This window comes from Delphinapterus leucas, chromosome 6, assembly GCF_059928025.1.
Source record: "Delphinapterus leucas isolate spDelLeu-1000000601 "Yukka" chromosome 6, BTC_Dleu_Yukka2, whole genome shotgun sequence".
NCBI lineage: Eukaryota > Metazoa > Chordata > Mammalia > Artiodactyla > Monodontidae > Delphinapterus > Delphinapterus leucas.
Genome location: NC_143134.1, coordinates 111,927,809 through 111,945,523, shown reverse-complemented (window position 1 = coordinate 111,945,523; position 17,715 = coordinate 111,927,809). Strand labels below are relative to the sequence as shown.

The 17,715-nt window shown below is 51.1% G+C and overlaps 1 protein-coding gene across 6 annotated transcripts in view; it reads left to right on the top strand.

The window, feature by feature from the left end:
- Positions 1–17,715, top strand: part of GGTA1 (glycoprotein alpha-galactosyltransferase 1 (inactive)) — a 79,253-nt gene that overhangs the window by 19,199 nt on the left and 42,339 nt on the right. For 4 of the 6 annotated variants that reach the window (XR_016393633.1, XR_016393632.1, XM_022578845.2 and 1 more), the window contains exon 2: positions 14,925–15,040. The exons of the other annotated variants lie outside the window; for them this stretch is intronic. Coding sequence is in view for 2 of the 4 variants with exons in the window: in XM_022578845.2 (XP_022434553.2) it covers positions 14,925–15,040 (116 nt within the window). In the remaining 2 variants the exon portion in view is untranslated. The remainder of the gene's footprint in view (positions 1–14,924; positions 15,041–17,715) is intronic. 6 annotated transcript variants of the gene reach the window in all.

Genomic DNA, 17,715 nt, shown 5'->3' with positions numbered 1-17,715 from the left:
ATGCTGGCTCTTCGACCCAAGTGCCCTTCCCCACCCACCAGACTCCTACTCACCCTCTGAGGCCCAGTTCAAATGTAGCCTCTTCTTCTTTGAAGCCTTGCTACACAGCCCGTACACCATGGCTTAGTCCTTCCTCTGTGGCCCCAGAACACAACACGGAGCCTCCATCCCCACTCAGCCACTCACACTTAAATCTTCCTGTCGTGCATAATAGTTAATTGCTTCCAGGCCTGACTCCCTGACTAGACTGTCAGCTCCTTAGGGAGTTTGTATAATCTCTGCATTCCCCACAGTACCAGGTATAGAGTGGGTGCTTTGTTATTGTTTATTGGCTGGACTTGGATCTAGTACAGCCCCATATTTGGAGGATAAGAAAACCGAGGCCCAGATACAGCCCGCAATTTATGGAAGGTCATACAGCCCATGGGGGCAGTGCCAGACTGCCACCCGGGTGTCCTGAGGCCCAGCACTCAGCCCTGGCCAGCTGGCCAGGAGGGCAACTAGCCGTCTGCTCTGGGCAGAGAGCACTGGCCCCACTACCTTATCCCTGACTCCTATAATAGCCCTGGTTTTCGGAAATCCAGAGAGCTCTGCCTTGCTTCTGAGTCAAGTGTACATGTTTGGATGCCTGGAATTAAGTAAATTCTACTTTCAAAAAGTTTTATAAAGTATAAAACTTCAACATATACTGTATGGGATATTATGTGAGTGCTGCTTGGACCAAGCCAGCGCTCAGAAGCTATGAAAGCAGATCTAATAGGGACTGTCTGGGGGTAGGGCCAGCCAGCGTTCTGTCCAGAGGTGGCTGCTACAAAGCCCTCCTGTTGTCCTAATTTGTGATCCACAACTGATGCTTTTCTAATTAGCACGTGGGATGCTAAAAATAGTTGTTTTTTTTTTTATTGGGGCAACAGGTGCCTTGTTTATTATGATGAATGTTGTACGCGGGCTCACACTGCTGAAATCAAAGTAGTTATGTTATTTATGTATTTCTGCCGTGGGGATGGGATAAAGCAACATTTATTCACTCCCCACTGTTGCCTGAAGATGGTATAGGGTTCCTTACCGCATCCCAGCCAGGAACTCTGGGTTCTATGGGACAATGCGGGACAGAACCCAGCCTCTGGAATCCTGGCATCTGCCCCTGCAGGGGTCCTTAACCTTTATTGTGCTCCTTTATGGACTCCTTTGGCATCTGGGGGAGCCTATAGACTCCTTCTGGGAATGTTTTAAATGTGAAAAATAAAATGAATAGGATTATAGAGAGAATGACTCAAATTGAACTATAGTTACTAAAATATTGGGTTGGCCAAAAAGTTTTTCCATACCATCTTACGGAAAACCCATACGAACTTTTTGGCCAACCCAATATTAATATTAGGGATTGAATTTCAGCTCAACCGAACTGAGATGCTCCCTCATCTGTAAAATGGGGATGATTCCGGTGCCTACCTCTCAGAGAGCTCAGTGAGAATTGAATAATGAGTGTAAAGTGCTTAGAACCCAGCTGAGCATTCAAGAAGTAGTAGCATATGCTGCTGTTCCTGCTTTGTTGCTGTTGTTATTATTATTATTATATAAGGTACCGATTCCTGCTCTTCAGGAACTCACAGTCTGGACTGGGATATATGTAATTATATGTAAGTAATTAAAGGTAGAAGTAAAGGTGCAGAAAAGAAGCCTGATAAGGGGCTAAGGGGAGCTCAGAGGGAGTGAAATGTCTTCCGGCTGAAAGAGCACTGGGTGGTGGCTAAGCTTTTGTGTCAGCCAGACTTGGATTAGTTCTGGCTCTGATCCTTAGCTTGAGCAAGAGATATCATCTTTCTGAGCCTTGGTTACCCTCCCTGTAAAATGGGAATACCAGTAGACTCTACAGGGATGCTGTGAGCGCCACCTCCTTCCCTCCCGTGATCAGCCAGTTAAAGCACACATCCTTCATTGCCTTGAACCACATCCCCTCCTTGTCTTTCTAGCCACCCTCACTGCCGCCTACCCCGGCCAGACAGTCCCTAACTGGGGAGGAATCCAGCCAGCTGCCATCCCTACCACTGTCCTTGGGCTGGCGTGGCTGGCTCGGTTACAGCCCCAGCAGGGTTGCAGAGCTGCTTGGCACCCTGTGTCCTCATTCCTGGTCAGTGTCCTCTCCCAGTGCCCAAGGCATCTGCTCCTAACCTGGGTGGCTGTCACGTTGCAAGCCTGCAAGACGTTCTCATGAGTGACCTAGCTTCCTATCTCATAGGAAAGGGAAGCCGCAGAAGATAACACGCTGAACTTCCTTCTCATTCCTTTCAAACGTAGCTGAATCTTCAGCCATCTTTGAAACCTAAGGAGGAAAAAATTTCTACAGGACACTGGAGAGATGCTCTTGCCTCCACTTCATTTTCCTTTGTTTATGCAAGGCTCTCATTGAAGAGGAGGGTAAAGATTTTTATAGGGAGGAGGGCAGATTAATATCTAGAGAATATTGTATTCTGTGTGAGGTGGGCAGTGTATTAGTCAGGATGGAGGATGGTATGCTGCAGTAACAAACAACCCTTGAATCTTAGGGGCCAAACCCATAAAGGTGGTTTGTCCTTTTTCTTTTGGCTGTGCCTCCCAGCTTGTGGGATCTTAGTTCCCCAACCAGAGATTGAACCTGGGCCCTCAGCAGTGAGAGCACAGAGTTCTAACCACAGGACCGCCAGGGAATTCCCTAAAGGTTTATTATTTCTTACTCTAGTTAATATGGGCATCTTGGGTCAGCCTGGGGCTGTGTTCCTCATTCAAGGAATCAGGCTGATGGAGCAGTTACCTCCTTGAATGTACTTCATGGCACTGAGAAAGAGAGCCCTAGAGGGTCTTCCCCCGGCAATTAAATGCTTGGGCCATCTCACATCTTATTGATCGGACTAGTCACGTGGCCCTACTCAACCACAAGGGGACCAGGAAATGAAAGCCTCCCATGAAGGTGGAGAGCAGGGACTATGTAGTAGAACAGCACTAACGAATACCCCAGGTGGGCCACTCCTTTTTTGTGTGCTAGGTCAACTCTGCAAGCTGAGATAACCAGGCACTAGCACAGACGGAGTGGGCTGTAGGCCCTCCTTTGTGAGTGCTAGGAAACAACACCCAGAGAGAAAAAACCCTAAAGGCACTTCTCAGCCCCAAGTGCTAAGCAGAACAGAAAGGCGCATGCAGCTGCCAGCCTCTCTGGGGGAATGAAAAGCAGAAGCTCGGTGAAGAAGGCAGCAGCCCTGACGAGGGCGGGTGATACCTGCTGGGAGCTCCAGGTGCTAAACGCACAGGGAAGGCAGAGGCAATGGTATTGAACTGGGGTTCGCAAGCCACATTCTTCGTCACAGACCCATATGACGTTTTGTAAGCGTGGCACATATTTAGGCGTTCTCCCTCCATTTCTGAGCTATTTGATGTTTATGAGAGGGATGTTCTTTCTGAATCGGATGCCTCACTCGTCTCCAGCCCACACACGATGCTCACCTTTTCCCAGTTGCATTTCTGTGTCCCATCGTGGCATCCAAAATCATTCAAGGGCAGTGAGGGTAGAAGGGGGAGGGAAGGACAGAGACATGGCCCTCCCTGGCAGAGGCTTTTGGGGTTTTCTTGGGCATAAATAAGGAAACTCTGGGAGAAGACCACCGACTGCAGCCCTCAGCCCCTTCCCTGAGTTCTTGATTTCTTATGCTGTAGTTAAGAGGCTCCTCGTCCTCGTCCTGGAGAGATGCCAGACACCTGGGTACTAGCCCCAGCCTCCTCACTTCATTGCTGAGTGGCCCTGGATAAGTTATTTCCCTGCCTTGGTGCCTCAGTTTTCTCATCTATAAAATGAAGCTGCTCAGAAGACTGAGGCCAGGCCTGAAAGGAGAGTGACCCTGGGTGGCGGGGGTGTTCCTGTAGCCACATGGGCGAAGAGGCAGGTGAGATTGCTCTCTGAGTCCGCCAGAAGTCCGTGGAGCCTGGAGTAAGGGGGTGACTCATTGCTGTCACAGGACACTCACCTCGGTTGCAGGATGTATGTGGTGGCATGAGAGTTGGATTCTGGGCTCCACTTCCCACTACACTGAGCTCCGTGAGAGGGAGGCCATATTGGCTAATCCTTGTCGACCTAGCAGCCTGGACAGTGCCTAGCACTTGGTAGGTGCCAATGTTGACATTAAATAAATATTTGCTTAATGAATGAATGAACAAACGAACACATCATTCCCTTCAACTCTGAATCAGTGATTTGCAGACTTCCTTTGGGACAGGAGGAGGTTGAAGAAATTCTGGTCTCTCCCAAACCCAGCTTCCCACCTTGGGCAAGTCACCAGACTCCCTCTGTATGCAGGGACCCATCCTGCCTCATGGGCTGTGTCAGAGGCTCCAGCAAGCAGGAGGCCTCCTGAACGCCCCGTGCAAAGGAAGAGCTGGTTGTTTTTAGGACGTGAGGACAAGTCGTTGTTTGACACAGAGCAGGTGGTGCTGGAGCCTGTGAGGCGCAGAGTTCTGGAATAATCATCATTAGGAATTGCGTAGCTACCGTCTATTGGGCACTTGCTCCAACATCAGGCCTTATGCCAAGCACTTGATGTGCACTATCTCATTTAAGATGGTCTAAGAGAGACATTGTTATTCTCATTTTACAGAGGAGAGAAATCAAGTCCCAGGAGGTCAAGTGACTCACCCAAGGCCACACACTTAGTCAATGCCCAGGCCGGGCTCACTCAAGTGCAGGCTCTAACCTCTATGCTGTACGGCCTCCTGCTGCTATGATGAGGTAGGGACAGTGCTTGTCTCTTAGGAACCAGTGATAATAATACAAGTTGCCTTTTCCTAAGTGCCTGTGAGGTACCAGGAACTTTACAGATGTTATTGTTCATCCTTTCAACAACTCAAGGAGTAAGGAATTATTATCCCTGTTTTACAGATGAGTAAACCAAGGCTCAGAATGTGAAATGACATTTCCAGGGCCACACAGCAAGAAAGTAGGGAGCGGGGCTGGAATTTGAACTCAGGACTGGCTCATCCCAAGAACGGGCAGAGAAAAAGTCATCGCCATTAAGAGGTTGTTTTTTGGTTTTGTAGCTGTTGTTGTTGTTTTTTAGCTTCCCACTTTAGGTTCCTAGAACGTCATCATTAGAGATTATTTCTTGGAAGGCCTTTTACGCTCAACTTATTACAAGAAAAAAATCTAGTGGAGGGGAAAAAAAAGAAGCCCGAGACAGAAACAACCTCAGGATTTTTCAGTAAATTCTTAGACTCTTAATACCTCCTAGCCTACACAGGGGAAGCAGGGTGAGCTGAGATGATCTCAGCCGCAGGCGCTAAGGGGGACAAGTTGGGGGTGGGGGCGGAGATGCGTCTGGAGGGACTGGGCTTGTACCACCTCTTGTACCACAAGTGGCCACAGAAAAGAGTCTGGCGGCTGAAGCCGGTATCCTGAGGCACCGGTTGGTAGTAAACACAAGCTCTGCATCCTAGAGGGTCCAAGGGGACTTCGTTGAACCCTCTTTATTTTATTGAACAGTTTTTACATAGAGTGACCCTATGATTTATCCCCCAGACCTACACACCTTTGAGAGTGAAAGGGGGCACTAAAACATTGACCTGAAAACTGATCCATGACAAGCATAAATCAGAAGTGTCCTAGGGAAAGCACCTTGATTTTACAGGCTCTGAGAAACTACCCACACCAGGAAGGGTTGCTGTGAAAAGGCAAAGCCCAGATGTCAAAAACAGGAGGATGGTAAAACAGAACAGAAGAACAAGACGAGGGGTAGAGAGGAGCAGTGACTTCCACCAGGGGACACCTATGCAGCCCTGGCTCTGTGCCAGCACCAGCCTGGTTAACACAATGGCAGTAGCTGAGGTCCGCAGAGAGCACTTGGCATTTGTGGGCACACGTGTCCCTCTCACCAGACTTGGGCTTGACAAGTGCAGGCAGTGGATGTGATTCATTCTGTGCGCACCCCAGTCCCAGCAGTCCCAGGACTGAGTAAATGTCCTCCAAGTGTTTACTGATGGAATAAATGCTTGTGGGCACGGCTTTCCTGAAGTGTGCCAGGGAAGGTGATGTTTTGCTTGGAGAGGAAAGAGTCAGGGGTCCTATCTCTGAGGAGCTGTTGGTTCTGCTATCTGCTGGTCTGTGTTACTCAACCTCTGAGCCTCAGATTCCCTGTCTGGTGAATGGAGGGCTCATTAGTGATTGTAGAAAGGATTAAATGAGATGGTGTATGTAAATGAAAGGCAGTCCTTATTATTAATAATAATATTCTGGGAAGCAGAGCTCAGTTCCACACTGAAAAGATGTGTCTTACAATCAGAAAAGTCCAGAGATGAACCAGACTACTCGGGTGGGTGGTGAGTTCCCCCTCACTGGAAGGCTTCAGGCAGAGGCTGTCCGGCATGGATGCTGTAAATGGTGTGGCCACCTTTAGGAGGGAGGCTGGGCTAGCAGGACACCGGGAGAGGAGAGCTGACAGATTGCCACTGGCGTAAAAGCCTGAGGGACTTGAACTCCTCTGGATGAGAGTGACTTGTTTATGTCACTGTTCATGTCACCTGGAAACTGTGCTGTCGGCCAGCCAGGGGAGCAAACGGGGTCAACAGGCTGCGACTGGGAGCTGGCCCCTTGAGAGGGGGGGATCTCCTTCTAGGAGGGAGAACAGGAAACAGGCAGAGGTCTCTGAAAACTTTCACTTCTTCCCACATGAAACGGCCCCTTGCTGGTTCCAGGGCCTCCCATCTTGGCTGAGGGGGAAGGAGTCTTCTTTAGACCGTGACTGCTCAGCTGTTCCGATGGGAACCAGGTAGAGCTTTGGATTCAGCATGGCTGTTGGCTCGGGCCACCGGCTCCCTCCCCAGAGTGCCCTCCCTCCACCCAAAGGCTGTGATCTCCCCTCTGACTCTGGTTTCTGGAGCCTCATCACATGCTCTGAACGCACCAACTGCTCCTCTGGGGGGGTTATTTGCTGAGAGCGTGTGGCTGGGCATGAGGGGTGCCGTGAGCCCCCAGAGCTGGCATGCGATGCAGAGTCCGAGACACCAGCCCCACCTTTTCATCTGATTGGGGAGGGGGTTGGGAAACAGCGAGGCACACGCAGGGAGTTGCTCAGAGTTGGAGGCACAGCGGGGGACAGGACCTCTGTCTGTTGCCACCCCTCGTTTGCCTGGCAATCCCACTCCTCGGGATTCTCAGGCAGCAGCACCCTTGCCCCCGGAACACGACCCTCCCTCCACAGCCTTCCCTCTTCCGGGGGCAAGTGAGGCCAGAGGCAGCCGGAGGAGGAGCGTCATCGGGCGGAGTTGAGCTGAGAATTCAGATGGGGCTAATCCCAGCATTCTTTTTTTTTTTTTTTTTTTTTTGCGGTACGCGGGCCTCTCACTGTCGTGGCCTCTCCCGTTGCGGAGCACAGGCTCCGGACGCGCAGGCTCAGCGGCCATGGCTCACGGGCCCAGCCGCTCCGCGGCATGTGGGATCTTCCCGGACCGGGGCACGAACCCGTGTCCCCTGCATCGGCAGGCGGACTCTCAACCACTGCGCCACCAGGGAAGTCCCCTGTCTCCTCACTTTTTGCACAAGGGGAAGCACCTTCTGCCTGTCTTGGTGGCATCCCCACCTCCATCCTCCCTGAAGGGATGCTCTTCAGCACCTGTCCTTTCCCTCCTCTGAACCTTCAGACCCTCCTCTCCATGGCTCTGTCTCATCAGGGGTTTCCCATCGTCAGCAGTGTACTCAGGAGTATTTCCCTTTTTCTCCATGGCTTCTCTAACTGGACCCTCTCTCCAACCCTTCCCAAGGCAAGTTGCTGGCAAGAGGTCCTTGCACTCACTGACGTCACTTCCTCGCCTGAGGTTCTTTCCTAGACACACTGCAATCTGGTACCCGGCTCCAAGCTTCCATGGGTTTTTGATGCCAGCTGCCCCCGGGGGCCCCCTCTTCTTTGACATCTTTCCCCTCCTAGGGTGATCTTATCCACTCACTTCTCTATGTTGCCCAGAGCTGAATATTGGCTGACCTGCAGCATCTCTACTGGGCATCCCACACAGCCTGTCTCAGGGAGGCATTTCTCTTCTTCCTATAATCCTGATCAGAGATGCTCTAAGGATTCCATCCACTTTCCTCTCTCTCAAGACCACCTCCACATCCCCACCTGCCTCCAGCCTTTTGCTTTCAGCTCTGTAATTGTATGCAGGTGGTTCTGCGAGTGTTTACAGGCTCCCAACCAATAGCTATTTGGATAACTGTCTCTAGTGGGTAGAATTGTGTCTACCAAAAAGATGTGTTCAAGTCCTAACTCCCAGTGCCTATGAATATGAGTTTTTTTGGAAATAGATTCTTTGCAGATGACTCAAGCTAAGATGAGGTCACACTGGATTTGGGTGGGCTCCAATCCAATGACTGGTGTCCTTATAAGAAGAGGGAAACTTCGACACAGACACACACACGGAGAACACTGTGTGGCGCTGTAGAGCGTTGGGTTATGCTGTCACAAGGAACACGCCAAGGGTTGCTGGCAACCACCAGAAGCTAGGAGAGAGGCATGTTGGGTTCTCTCTCATGACCTTCAGAGGGAACCAGCTCTGCCAACACCTTGACTTTGGACTTCTGGCCTCCAGAATTGTGAGAGAATAAACTTCTGTTGTGTTAAGCCACCCAGTTTGTGGTACTTTCTTACGGAAGCCCTAGCAAGCCAATATACCATCCATCTGTCCGTCCATCCACTGATCCTCAGGACCGCCTCTGTACTGGACCCTGTATGAGGACCACCAGGGACCTTGAGTTAAAGCAGAGCTCCCTGCTGCCCTTGAGAGCTTGCACGTGGAGGGCGAGATGGACACTTGCACAGCAACCTGTGCTCCAAGTAGGCTGCACAAGGGCAGTGGGAATTTGGGAGAGAGAATCAGCTCCAGCCGGGAAGCAGATCTCAGAGGAGGTGACGTTGAGCTCTGAAGGCTGCACATTCAGCCAGGTTTGCAGAGCAAGTGAGAACAGGCTCTTCACAGCCACCGAGCCCACGTGGGTCCCCTCCAAGGAGCCATAGGGATCCTGGGAAAGTGCTGCTTCAGCTTTGGTTAGCGCCCACATGGGGTGTAAGGCCCAGATGGGGAAAAGGATGTGCCTGGAGCCACATGGCCTGTGGAAGCAGGTCATTGGATTTAGAAAGCACTTTCTTGGGCTTTCTTTTATCTGGTTGTATTATTGGTCTTGACTTCAATTTTTAAAACGTTTTCTTCACTGCAATCCATCCCCTTCCACAGGCTCTTTGGAAAGAAATGCTTCTGGGCCTGTGCTGGGCTGGGCTGGGCTGAGTGGGGCAGGCCTGCCTATCCTCCTTATCTTCACGGTTGTGTGAGTCCTCACCCCGGCCTTGCAGTGAGCCAGGTTGGGAGAAAGTTCTCTGTGGCTCTGCCAGACTCGGAGTCCCCTTTCTCAAAAAGCTGGTTTCCCCTCTCTTTGCTTGGCTGAGTTTCTCTGTTTTGGGGCCAGAATTGTGCCCCATTTCCTCTTTTCTTTCACTGGTGTGTTTAGGGCCTCCTTTGGGAGGGTTCAGAAGGGCTCCTGAGTGGCCTGGAGGTTCTGTGGCATCCTGGCCCCTGCCTCCAAAAGCCAAAGCTGGTTCGTTCATAAGATGACCCCACAGGACCTCCTGGGGGGACCGGGCCTGAGCAGAAGAGGATTTACAAATCCTGAAGGGGGGGGCTGCCTGCCAGCCTGTCTTTAGTGAGAAGGAAGAGAGGGGTGAAGGCCTGTGCAGACAGACATGCCAGGTCGCTGGGAGGCAGGAGAAGCCCACCTGAAAAGGTCCAGTCACATCACCTCCTCCATGAAGGCTTCTGAGATTCCCCCGGTCAGATTTCTATAAGAGCCCGATTCACAGCTGTACCCCCAGATTCAGGCTCAGGCAGGGCAGAGTGGAATTGGGAGGGACCGTCCACTCCACAGATGAGAAAACAGAGGCACAGAGAAGGAAACTGGACATGGCTGCATCACACAGGCTGGTGATAACGGAGCAGGGGTTCAAATAGTACTTTTAGTTTCTGGTACAAAATGATTTCCCTTAAAAAAGGAGTCATCTGTGGCCAATATATCACATTCCGTAATCAGAGAAGTGCTGTTTAGGTGCAGTTATTTTTCTCTTATTATTATTATTTTTTTATTTTTGGCCGCACTGGGCAGCTTGCGGGATCTTAGTTCCCCGACCAGGGATCGAACGTGGGCCCCCTGTAGTGGAAGCACAGAGTTCTAACCACTGGACCACCGGGAATTCCCACTTTTTTTTTCTCTCTTTTGATTTCGATCTGATTTGGGCAGAAGTTCCCCAGTTTACCACAGACCCCATCACTCCCTATTGCATTATACCTGGTCAAATTCACACAATTCTGCTGCCCACCTGGCTCCTGGCTTTCACTCAGCATTCATTCAACATATATCTATTGAGCATCTAACAGGTGCCAGGTACTGTTCCAGGTACTGGGAAAACCCGGAAGTGACCAAGACGGAAGACAAGCACCCCCCGCCCCCCAATAGCTCTTGGGTTCCAGTGGCATCTGGTTCACAGCCCCTGCCTTCTTCTACATCCGTTAGCATCCCCAGTTTGGTCTGGCTTCACCACCATCGGGGGTATAAGAGGTTAAGGTGGGATAGAATCATGGAAAAACCCTAAACTTGTCTTCCATTCCAGGGTTAATGACTCAGACCATACACTTCTGTAAGGTTCTTACTTTATCCTCAGTTCCCTTCCTTATAACTTGGGACTGTACTCTTCACCTTACTTACCCTCCTAGGGTTGTGTAAAAGTATATGGGTCATTGTAGACAGCAGTGGGCTCTAAACAGGGCATGATTGTGACCTTGAGGGACGCTGAGCTTCTCACCTATTCAGGAAGTAGTTCTCCTCTGAGGCAGGGCACTGGCCTACTGGCTTCAAGCCTCTCTCCATTCAGGGAATGGTGAGAACTTCTAGGGGAGTCGAGGGCACCCCCTGGCACCCACCGCCCGATTGTGATAAGAACAACCAGGTGCCTCTTTTTCACCTCCATCTGGGGCCACCAGCCTGAGGAAGCGGTGAGAGGAACCAAGGGAGGGTAGAGGGGGAGGGGAGACTCCTCGGTTGGGGAAATCCAGCCACCTGGATTGGGGGCTCAAGCCCAGGCTGTCCTCAGAACCCAGTCCTTGCCCCTCGGTGGGAGCTCCTCGTACCTTCCAAGCTGTCAACAAAGCCAGCATCTTCCTTCTTCTCTCCTTCCTTCCTTCTCTAGAAAGAGTCTGACCTACAGCATGAAGAACCAAGGTTAGCCCCAGGGAGGGACCTCCTGGTACAAGGGGTGTGGCTGAGGCTCAGGATGGAAGCTTATGGAAGCAGGGGGAGCGCTCCAGCATGGCTTTGGTGGAGTCTGTCCTGGAGTTAGGTGGGATGGAGGCACATCTCAAGAAGGTTTGCTATGTGTTGCTTGGAAAGAGTCATCATGATTTCGTGTTTCCAGCTCTTCTCAAGGAAATAGACTTAGAGGTGCAAACTCTCCTGAGTGCAGTTATTTACTACATGGGCTTTCACCAAGATCATTTCAGCTCTGATGCTCACAGGTGTGTGGCAGTACTTAATGGTAATGGAAACATTGGCCGGAACCTCTCCTTCCCCACGTTTCCCCAACCTGGAGGAAAACATGATCAAAATTTTTATTTCATACACCAATGTAAAATCAAGGGAACGGCAACCTTGGATGAATTGAACATTAGAGACTATCAGTGATTGAGAACCTCAAGCACTTTTCAAGGAGTATCTCCTTAATTCTTGCAATAATGGGTAATATGTATCTCTATGTGCCAGCTACCATACAAGTACTATTATCCCCATTTTACAGCTGTAGAAACAGAGACACAGAGAAGTTAAGTAAGTTGCCCAGGATTGCACAGCATACGGGGCAGAGCCAGGACTCAAATCCAGGCAGCCTGGGCCCAGAGTCCAAATTCAGAACCACCATGCTCTAAGCTCCTGGCCTACCCTGAGAGGTGGGGATTATGATTATCCCCAACACAGAGAAGGGGAAACCAACCAAATTGCTCCAGCACTCACGAGCATCAGCAAGAATGTCTTTTATAGGGCTTCCCTGGTGGCGCAGTGGTTGAGAGTCCGCCTGCCGATGCAGGGGACGCGGGTTCGTGCCCCGGTCCGGGAAGATCCCATATGCCGCGGAGCGGCTGGGCCCGTGAGCCATGGCCGCCGAGCCTGCGCGTCCGGAGCCTGTGCTCCGCAACGGGAGAGGCCACGACAGTGAGAGGCCCGCGTACCGCACACACACACACACACACACACACAAAAGAATATCTTTTATAACTGCCCTGAACACATTCAGGATTCAACAAACAGTGACAGCCTGAAGCTTCTGTGTCTGTAGCATTCTTTGCCGAGAACACTTAATCCTCACACTTGCACAGAGGTAAGCAGGGTGGGGGTCTGATCCTTCGTGATTCCCAGCCGGAAGGGGTCTGGGATGTGAAGCCAGGGCATCTCCACACCTGGGCTGTAGCTCCCTTGGCTGCAGCTCTGAGGCTGTGTGATCCTCTAAGCCGGCGTGTGGCAGACAGACAGGCCCGTGGACTGTTGGGGCTGGAAGGGACCTTGGTGACCTTTCAGTGATGAGATTAGTCAGCCTGGCCGGGATGCCAGGCTCTTAACCTGGACAGCCTCTGGCCTCCTTTGATCAGCAGAGCAACATGGCCTGAGGCTCCCTTGCTCCAGTTCCCGCCTCTCAATTAAAAACCGACCACAAATATGTGCTCCCTTGTTTTGAGAGTCTGCTTCAGGGAAGGAGGAATTTCACGTTGGATCCTCTGGAAGTTGAATTTTCTGCCTTCCGGGTTTGCATGCTCTGTCGAGCTGTGGTTAACCAACCCGGAGCTTCTGATTCCACTGACCTGTAGAGTGTCCCCCGGGGGCAGCTCAGGAGGAAGGGCGGCATGAGACCCACCAGCTGGCGACCTCGAGCAAGTCGCAGAGGCTCTCAGAGCCTCCCTCCCTTCCCTGACCCCTGGGTGGGTGAGCCTGAGGACTCACTGAGATAAAGGCGAGAGGCTGCTTTGTAAACTATAAAACGGAAGACCCCTGTGATCACTGCTTGCTTGTAGAAAGGACCAGTTTATCTTAGCGCAGCTCCTTAGCCTCCAAATGCTGTCATCTTTCCCTTCCCTGTTGACCACAGTACAGATGCCTGGATCATTTAATGCAACAGATCTTCCCTGAGCCCGTAGTGAGGTGCTCCATGGTGCTCGGTATTGGGAGGTCCACCCCAAGAGAAGGAAAAAAGCAAGGTCTATCCGTGACCCTGTGTCCTGAGAACCAGAGTCAGGGAAAGACAGAATGCCCCAGAGAATGCAGTTTCCAGCAGGAGGGTTTCTGTTCACTTTTGCTCTTAACATACACACAGAGAAGGGACATTTGTGATGAATTTTCACAAAGTAGACACACCTGTGTAACCACTACCTGGCTCAAGAAACAACATGGAACTCCCCGGGGCCCCTTCCCAGTCTCTACCACCCCCCTCTCTGACTTCTAGCACCACAGGTTGGTTTTGCCTATTTCTGAACGCTCAATGAATGGAGTCACCCAGGCCTTCTTTCGCTCAGTGAGAAAGAAGTGTGTGTGAGATGCATCCTGCTGATGTCAGTGGCTGTAGCTGGTTACTTCTCGCTGATGTACGTGGACTCCCACGCTCGATCACACCCGATCTGTCTGACGGTGCGCCTTGGGGTCGTTGCCAGTTTTTGGTGCACTGTGAATGTTCCAGTCCGTGTCTCTGGGTGAGCTTATGTGTACTTTCTTTGAGGTATAGACCTGGGTGGAATAACTGGGTTGTAAGGTGTGGCTGGGTTAGCTGTAGTAGATGCCGGCAGGAAGGATTTAAGTCAGTAGTTAAGCAGTACTTCCAGACCCTGAAGACTGTGGTCGACGAGCTCATGCCCCCAGAGGAGGGGGCCGTGAAAGCTCTGGAGACCAAGAGGAAGAGGCTGGATTAGGCATCCCTTGGAGGCTGGGGGGCAGTCCTTGGCCCCTTTCCATCTGGTTTTGGTCCCGTCTCCTTGGTCTGTCTGGGGTTTCCAGTCTGTACTCCCAAGGAGGTGTCCAGGGCCACTTGGGAGAGATGGGTAGGGGGGCTTTAAGCTTCATTTCCCTGCATCAACCACAGCTCCCTGTGTCCTCTGTTTCACATAGGGGTTCTGAGGATGACTTCATGTGCTTTTTTTTTTTTAAAGCTTTCGCTGTTTCAACATTTGAAAATCCACCGCTGTGAGGTCCCTTCCAGCTGGGAAGTTCTATTTTGGGAGCTGGAGGTGGGTGTGGGAAGGGTTAAGCATTATTCAGCCAAAGAGCAGGATTGGGCCTCAGTGACCTTTTAAAGTTCTTATAGCTCGGCTTGCAATGCGGGCGATCTCAGAACATTCTATAAAAATAGCGCTCAAACAAAACAACTTCTGAAGCCTAAAGGATGTGGAAGAGAGGCTCGATGTGGAGGAACGTTTAGGTGGCAGTTCAACAGGAGTCTTGAGGACTCTCTCCTTCAAGCACCCCTCTCCATTTTTTTTCCCTTCCTTTTTAACTCTCTGTCAGCTGTTCCTGGTAGCTGTCACTTGGGGTTGTTTGGGTTCAGAACGGTTCTCATTTTCGCCCAGGAGCGGGTGACGCAGGTGGCCTGTACGTCTCTCCCAAGGGTGGTGGCCTTCCCTCCTCCAACACCAGCCCTAGTTTGGACCTGTAGTTTTGCTTGGTGAGGGAGGCCGGGCCGTTCCCGGGCCCAGAGAGGAACATCTCTGCCTTGGCATGCAGCTCTGAGTCAACAGGCCTGATAAACGGCCCACTTCCCAGGGCCAGCAAGGAACAAAGCCCTGACTGCTGCTGCGGGATCCGTCTGCCCCCCTCTTCCTGAAACAGCTGTTTATTCTTTTGACAGGAGTTGGAACGGAGCACCTTCCTTTCCTCCCAGCCCGACCTCCTTCTGCAGAACGGAGCTCAATAGAACTTTGTTGTTTTGCCTTTTACTCTGGGGGGAGAGAAGCAGACGATGAGGTACGTGACATGTTGAAGTGATTTACCTCTGCCTTGTCGGGGTCACTGGGGGTTTTGTGAGCCGGCTGCGGCGTGCATGCCCCTGGGGGAGGAACCCCGCTCTCCCCCTAACTGCTTGCTGGTCCCCTCGGTAGTTCTAGAAGAAGACAGAGTCCTCCTCTCCCTGGCGTCGGATCAAGAAGTGGGTGCTGGTGGGATGCTGGTCCAGTCCCTGTTAGTTTGCTGCCCCTGGCAGGACCTCACAGGGCGTGGCTGCAGCCTGGGGTTTTCTGTGCAGGACTCAAAAGTGCCATTGCAGGGGCAGGAGGGCGAGTCTTGGGGCCCAGGACCTGCGTTGCGGGTGGATGCAGAGCCCTCTCAGGGCAGTGCCGACCCTTCATTTTCCTCCCCTTCTTTCTCTTGGAAGAACTCTTGCACACTGATTTCTGGGCCAGGCAGCAAGGAAAAGCTGGCTGGATCCAGGCTTCAGATTTCCTGAAGGGGATTCAAGAAAGGGCACAACAAGACGTCCCTCCGAGAACAGGTTGTTCCATCTGTGATGGCTGGAGCGACAGCCAGTTGTATATTTAGTCTGAAACTTGTCTCTTGTTTTCCTCCGTCTGTGTTTACTTTGACCCTTGTAATGAAAAACATAACTGGAAACAGCCCTCCATGCACTTTTTTTCCCCACGAATTATAACATGTTTCTCCCAACAGGGAGCATTTCCCCGTAATGCCCACCAATTTAGAGAGGTTTTAGGATAAAGCAGCATTCTCCCTCCTCACCCTCAGCACCAACCCCCTGCCAAGAGCTGGGCCTGGGAGGCAGAGGGTCTGCTTTTCAAACACACCACCCACCTTGTGGGTGAGCCCAGTGATGTCAGCCTTTGCTAAAGCTCAGTTTCCTCAGCTAAAAGCCGCTGCGCTGACCAGGATGAGGGATGAACAGGATGGAGTGAGTGCGGAAGGCTCCCACACCAGGCACACAAGAGGCACCTGGAAATGGCAGAGGAGTTGAGCCAATGCTCACCAGCTGGTCCAAGGAGAAGCTAGCCCCTCAGTGAATCTAGCCTGTGATTAGCTGGCTTTGGGTCAATTGCTAAGTGGTAATCATGAAAGGCAAAATGAGAGGATGTTGCAAAGACACATGGGTGGTTAGTCCATGGATAAGCCTGCATGTTTACTGAGAACAAAAGAGTTAAAAGGGTGGGCACTAGAGGCCAACTCTCTGGACCTGAATCCTGGCTCCACCACTTTATGCTGTGTGGCATTGGGCAAGTCACTTAACCTTTCCGAGCCTCCATTTTCATATCTGTAAAATGAGCATGATACTAGAATGCTTTCACACGGTCGTTGTGAGGCTTACCTGAGAGATTACTGGTAAAGCATTTAGCCTGGGGCCTGGCCTGGTTCAGTTGGGGGGCATCCAAGTGTTGCAGGGCCAGAAGCTTATTCAATTTTCAGGGTCCGCTTTAAGAAAAAGAATGCAGAGTTGCAAGTATAATATTAGTGTGGAAGTGAATGCAGTCGTCCCTCGGTATCCACAGGGGATTGGTTCCAGGATCTCACAGATACCAAAATCTGAAGATGCTCAAGTCCCTTACATAAATGGCATAGTATTTGCATATAACCTACACACATCCTCCTGTTCACTTTAAGTCACCTGGAGATCACTTACAATACCGAGTATGATGTAAATGCTATGTAAATTGTTGCATGTACGCAGCAAATTCAAGTTTTGCTTTTTGGAACTTTCTGGAATTTTTTTTTTTTTAACATTTTTGATCCGTGGTTAGTTGAATCCGTGGATGTGAAACCCATGGTTATGGAAAACTATTTAGAATGTGAGGAGACATCCCAACAAATAACAAAAATTGACAAATACTCTACATAGGACAAAATCCAGAAAACATCCTAATAAAATGTGAAAGTAATATAAAAATGATCAGTATTACTCAGCTGTCTGATGCACCTGTCATATTTTGGCTGCATACTCCTGGATTGCCTCTTTGCTGATTTTGTAGTATCATTTTTAATAGAGACAAAGACAAATCAGTTTTGCCTCTAGCATGGTCAGTCAGTGGTTGCTTTTTATAACTGCGAGTTTAGAAGTTTCTTTCAGCTTTACAACTTGTTATCGGTGATGCCACGGCTGTGAATCTTTCGACACTTCCCTGCTCAGGTGGCTCCAGCCAGATCTCTGAAGAACTCAGCTCTTCAATCCTGGATGGCGGGAGGGGGGTGTGGGTACCAGGTGGCTGTGAGGTCTGGATCACTGGGACCCCTGAGCAGGGAGCAGAGTAGCAGCTAGTTCAGCTCCTTCTCTTGTGGATCAAAGTGGGGGGCTCCTGGGAGCTCAGCAAGGCCTAGCTGGGGCAGGTTGTTACTGGGACCCAGGTAGGTCTGCAGGGAGTGGGGTCAGTATTCAGGCCTCACCTGCAGCCCTGGGACAGGCACCCAGGCTGGAGTGATTCCCCCAGGCAGGAGCAGTGCCTCGCCTCGGGCCAGCGTTTGGGCTTTTCCCACTCTCCACCCCAGTGGGAGAGCAGGCCCAGTCTTGCCGGGGGTCCTGACTCAGAGGTTTCATAAGCTTCTGGATCAGTTGGCCTGTGGGCTCAACATGAGTTGGTTGGCCGTCCTCTCTCTTGATCATCACTTCCAGGAATCTGTGGGCCATTGCAGCAAGACGAGCTCCA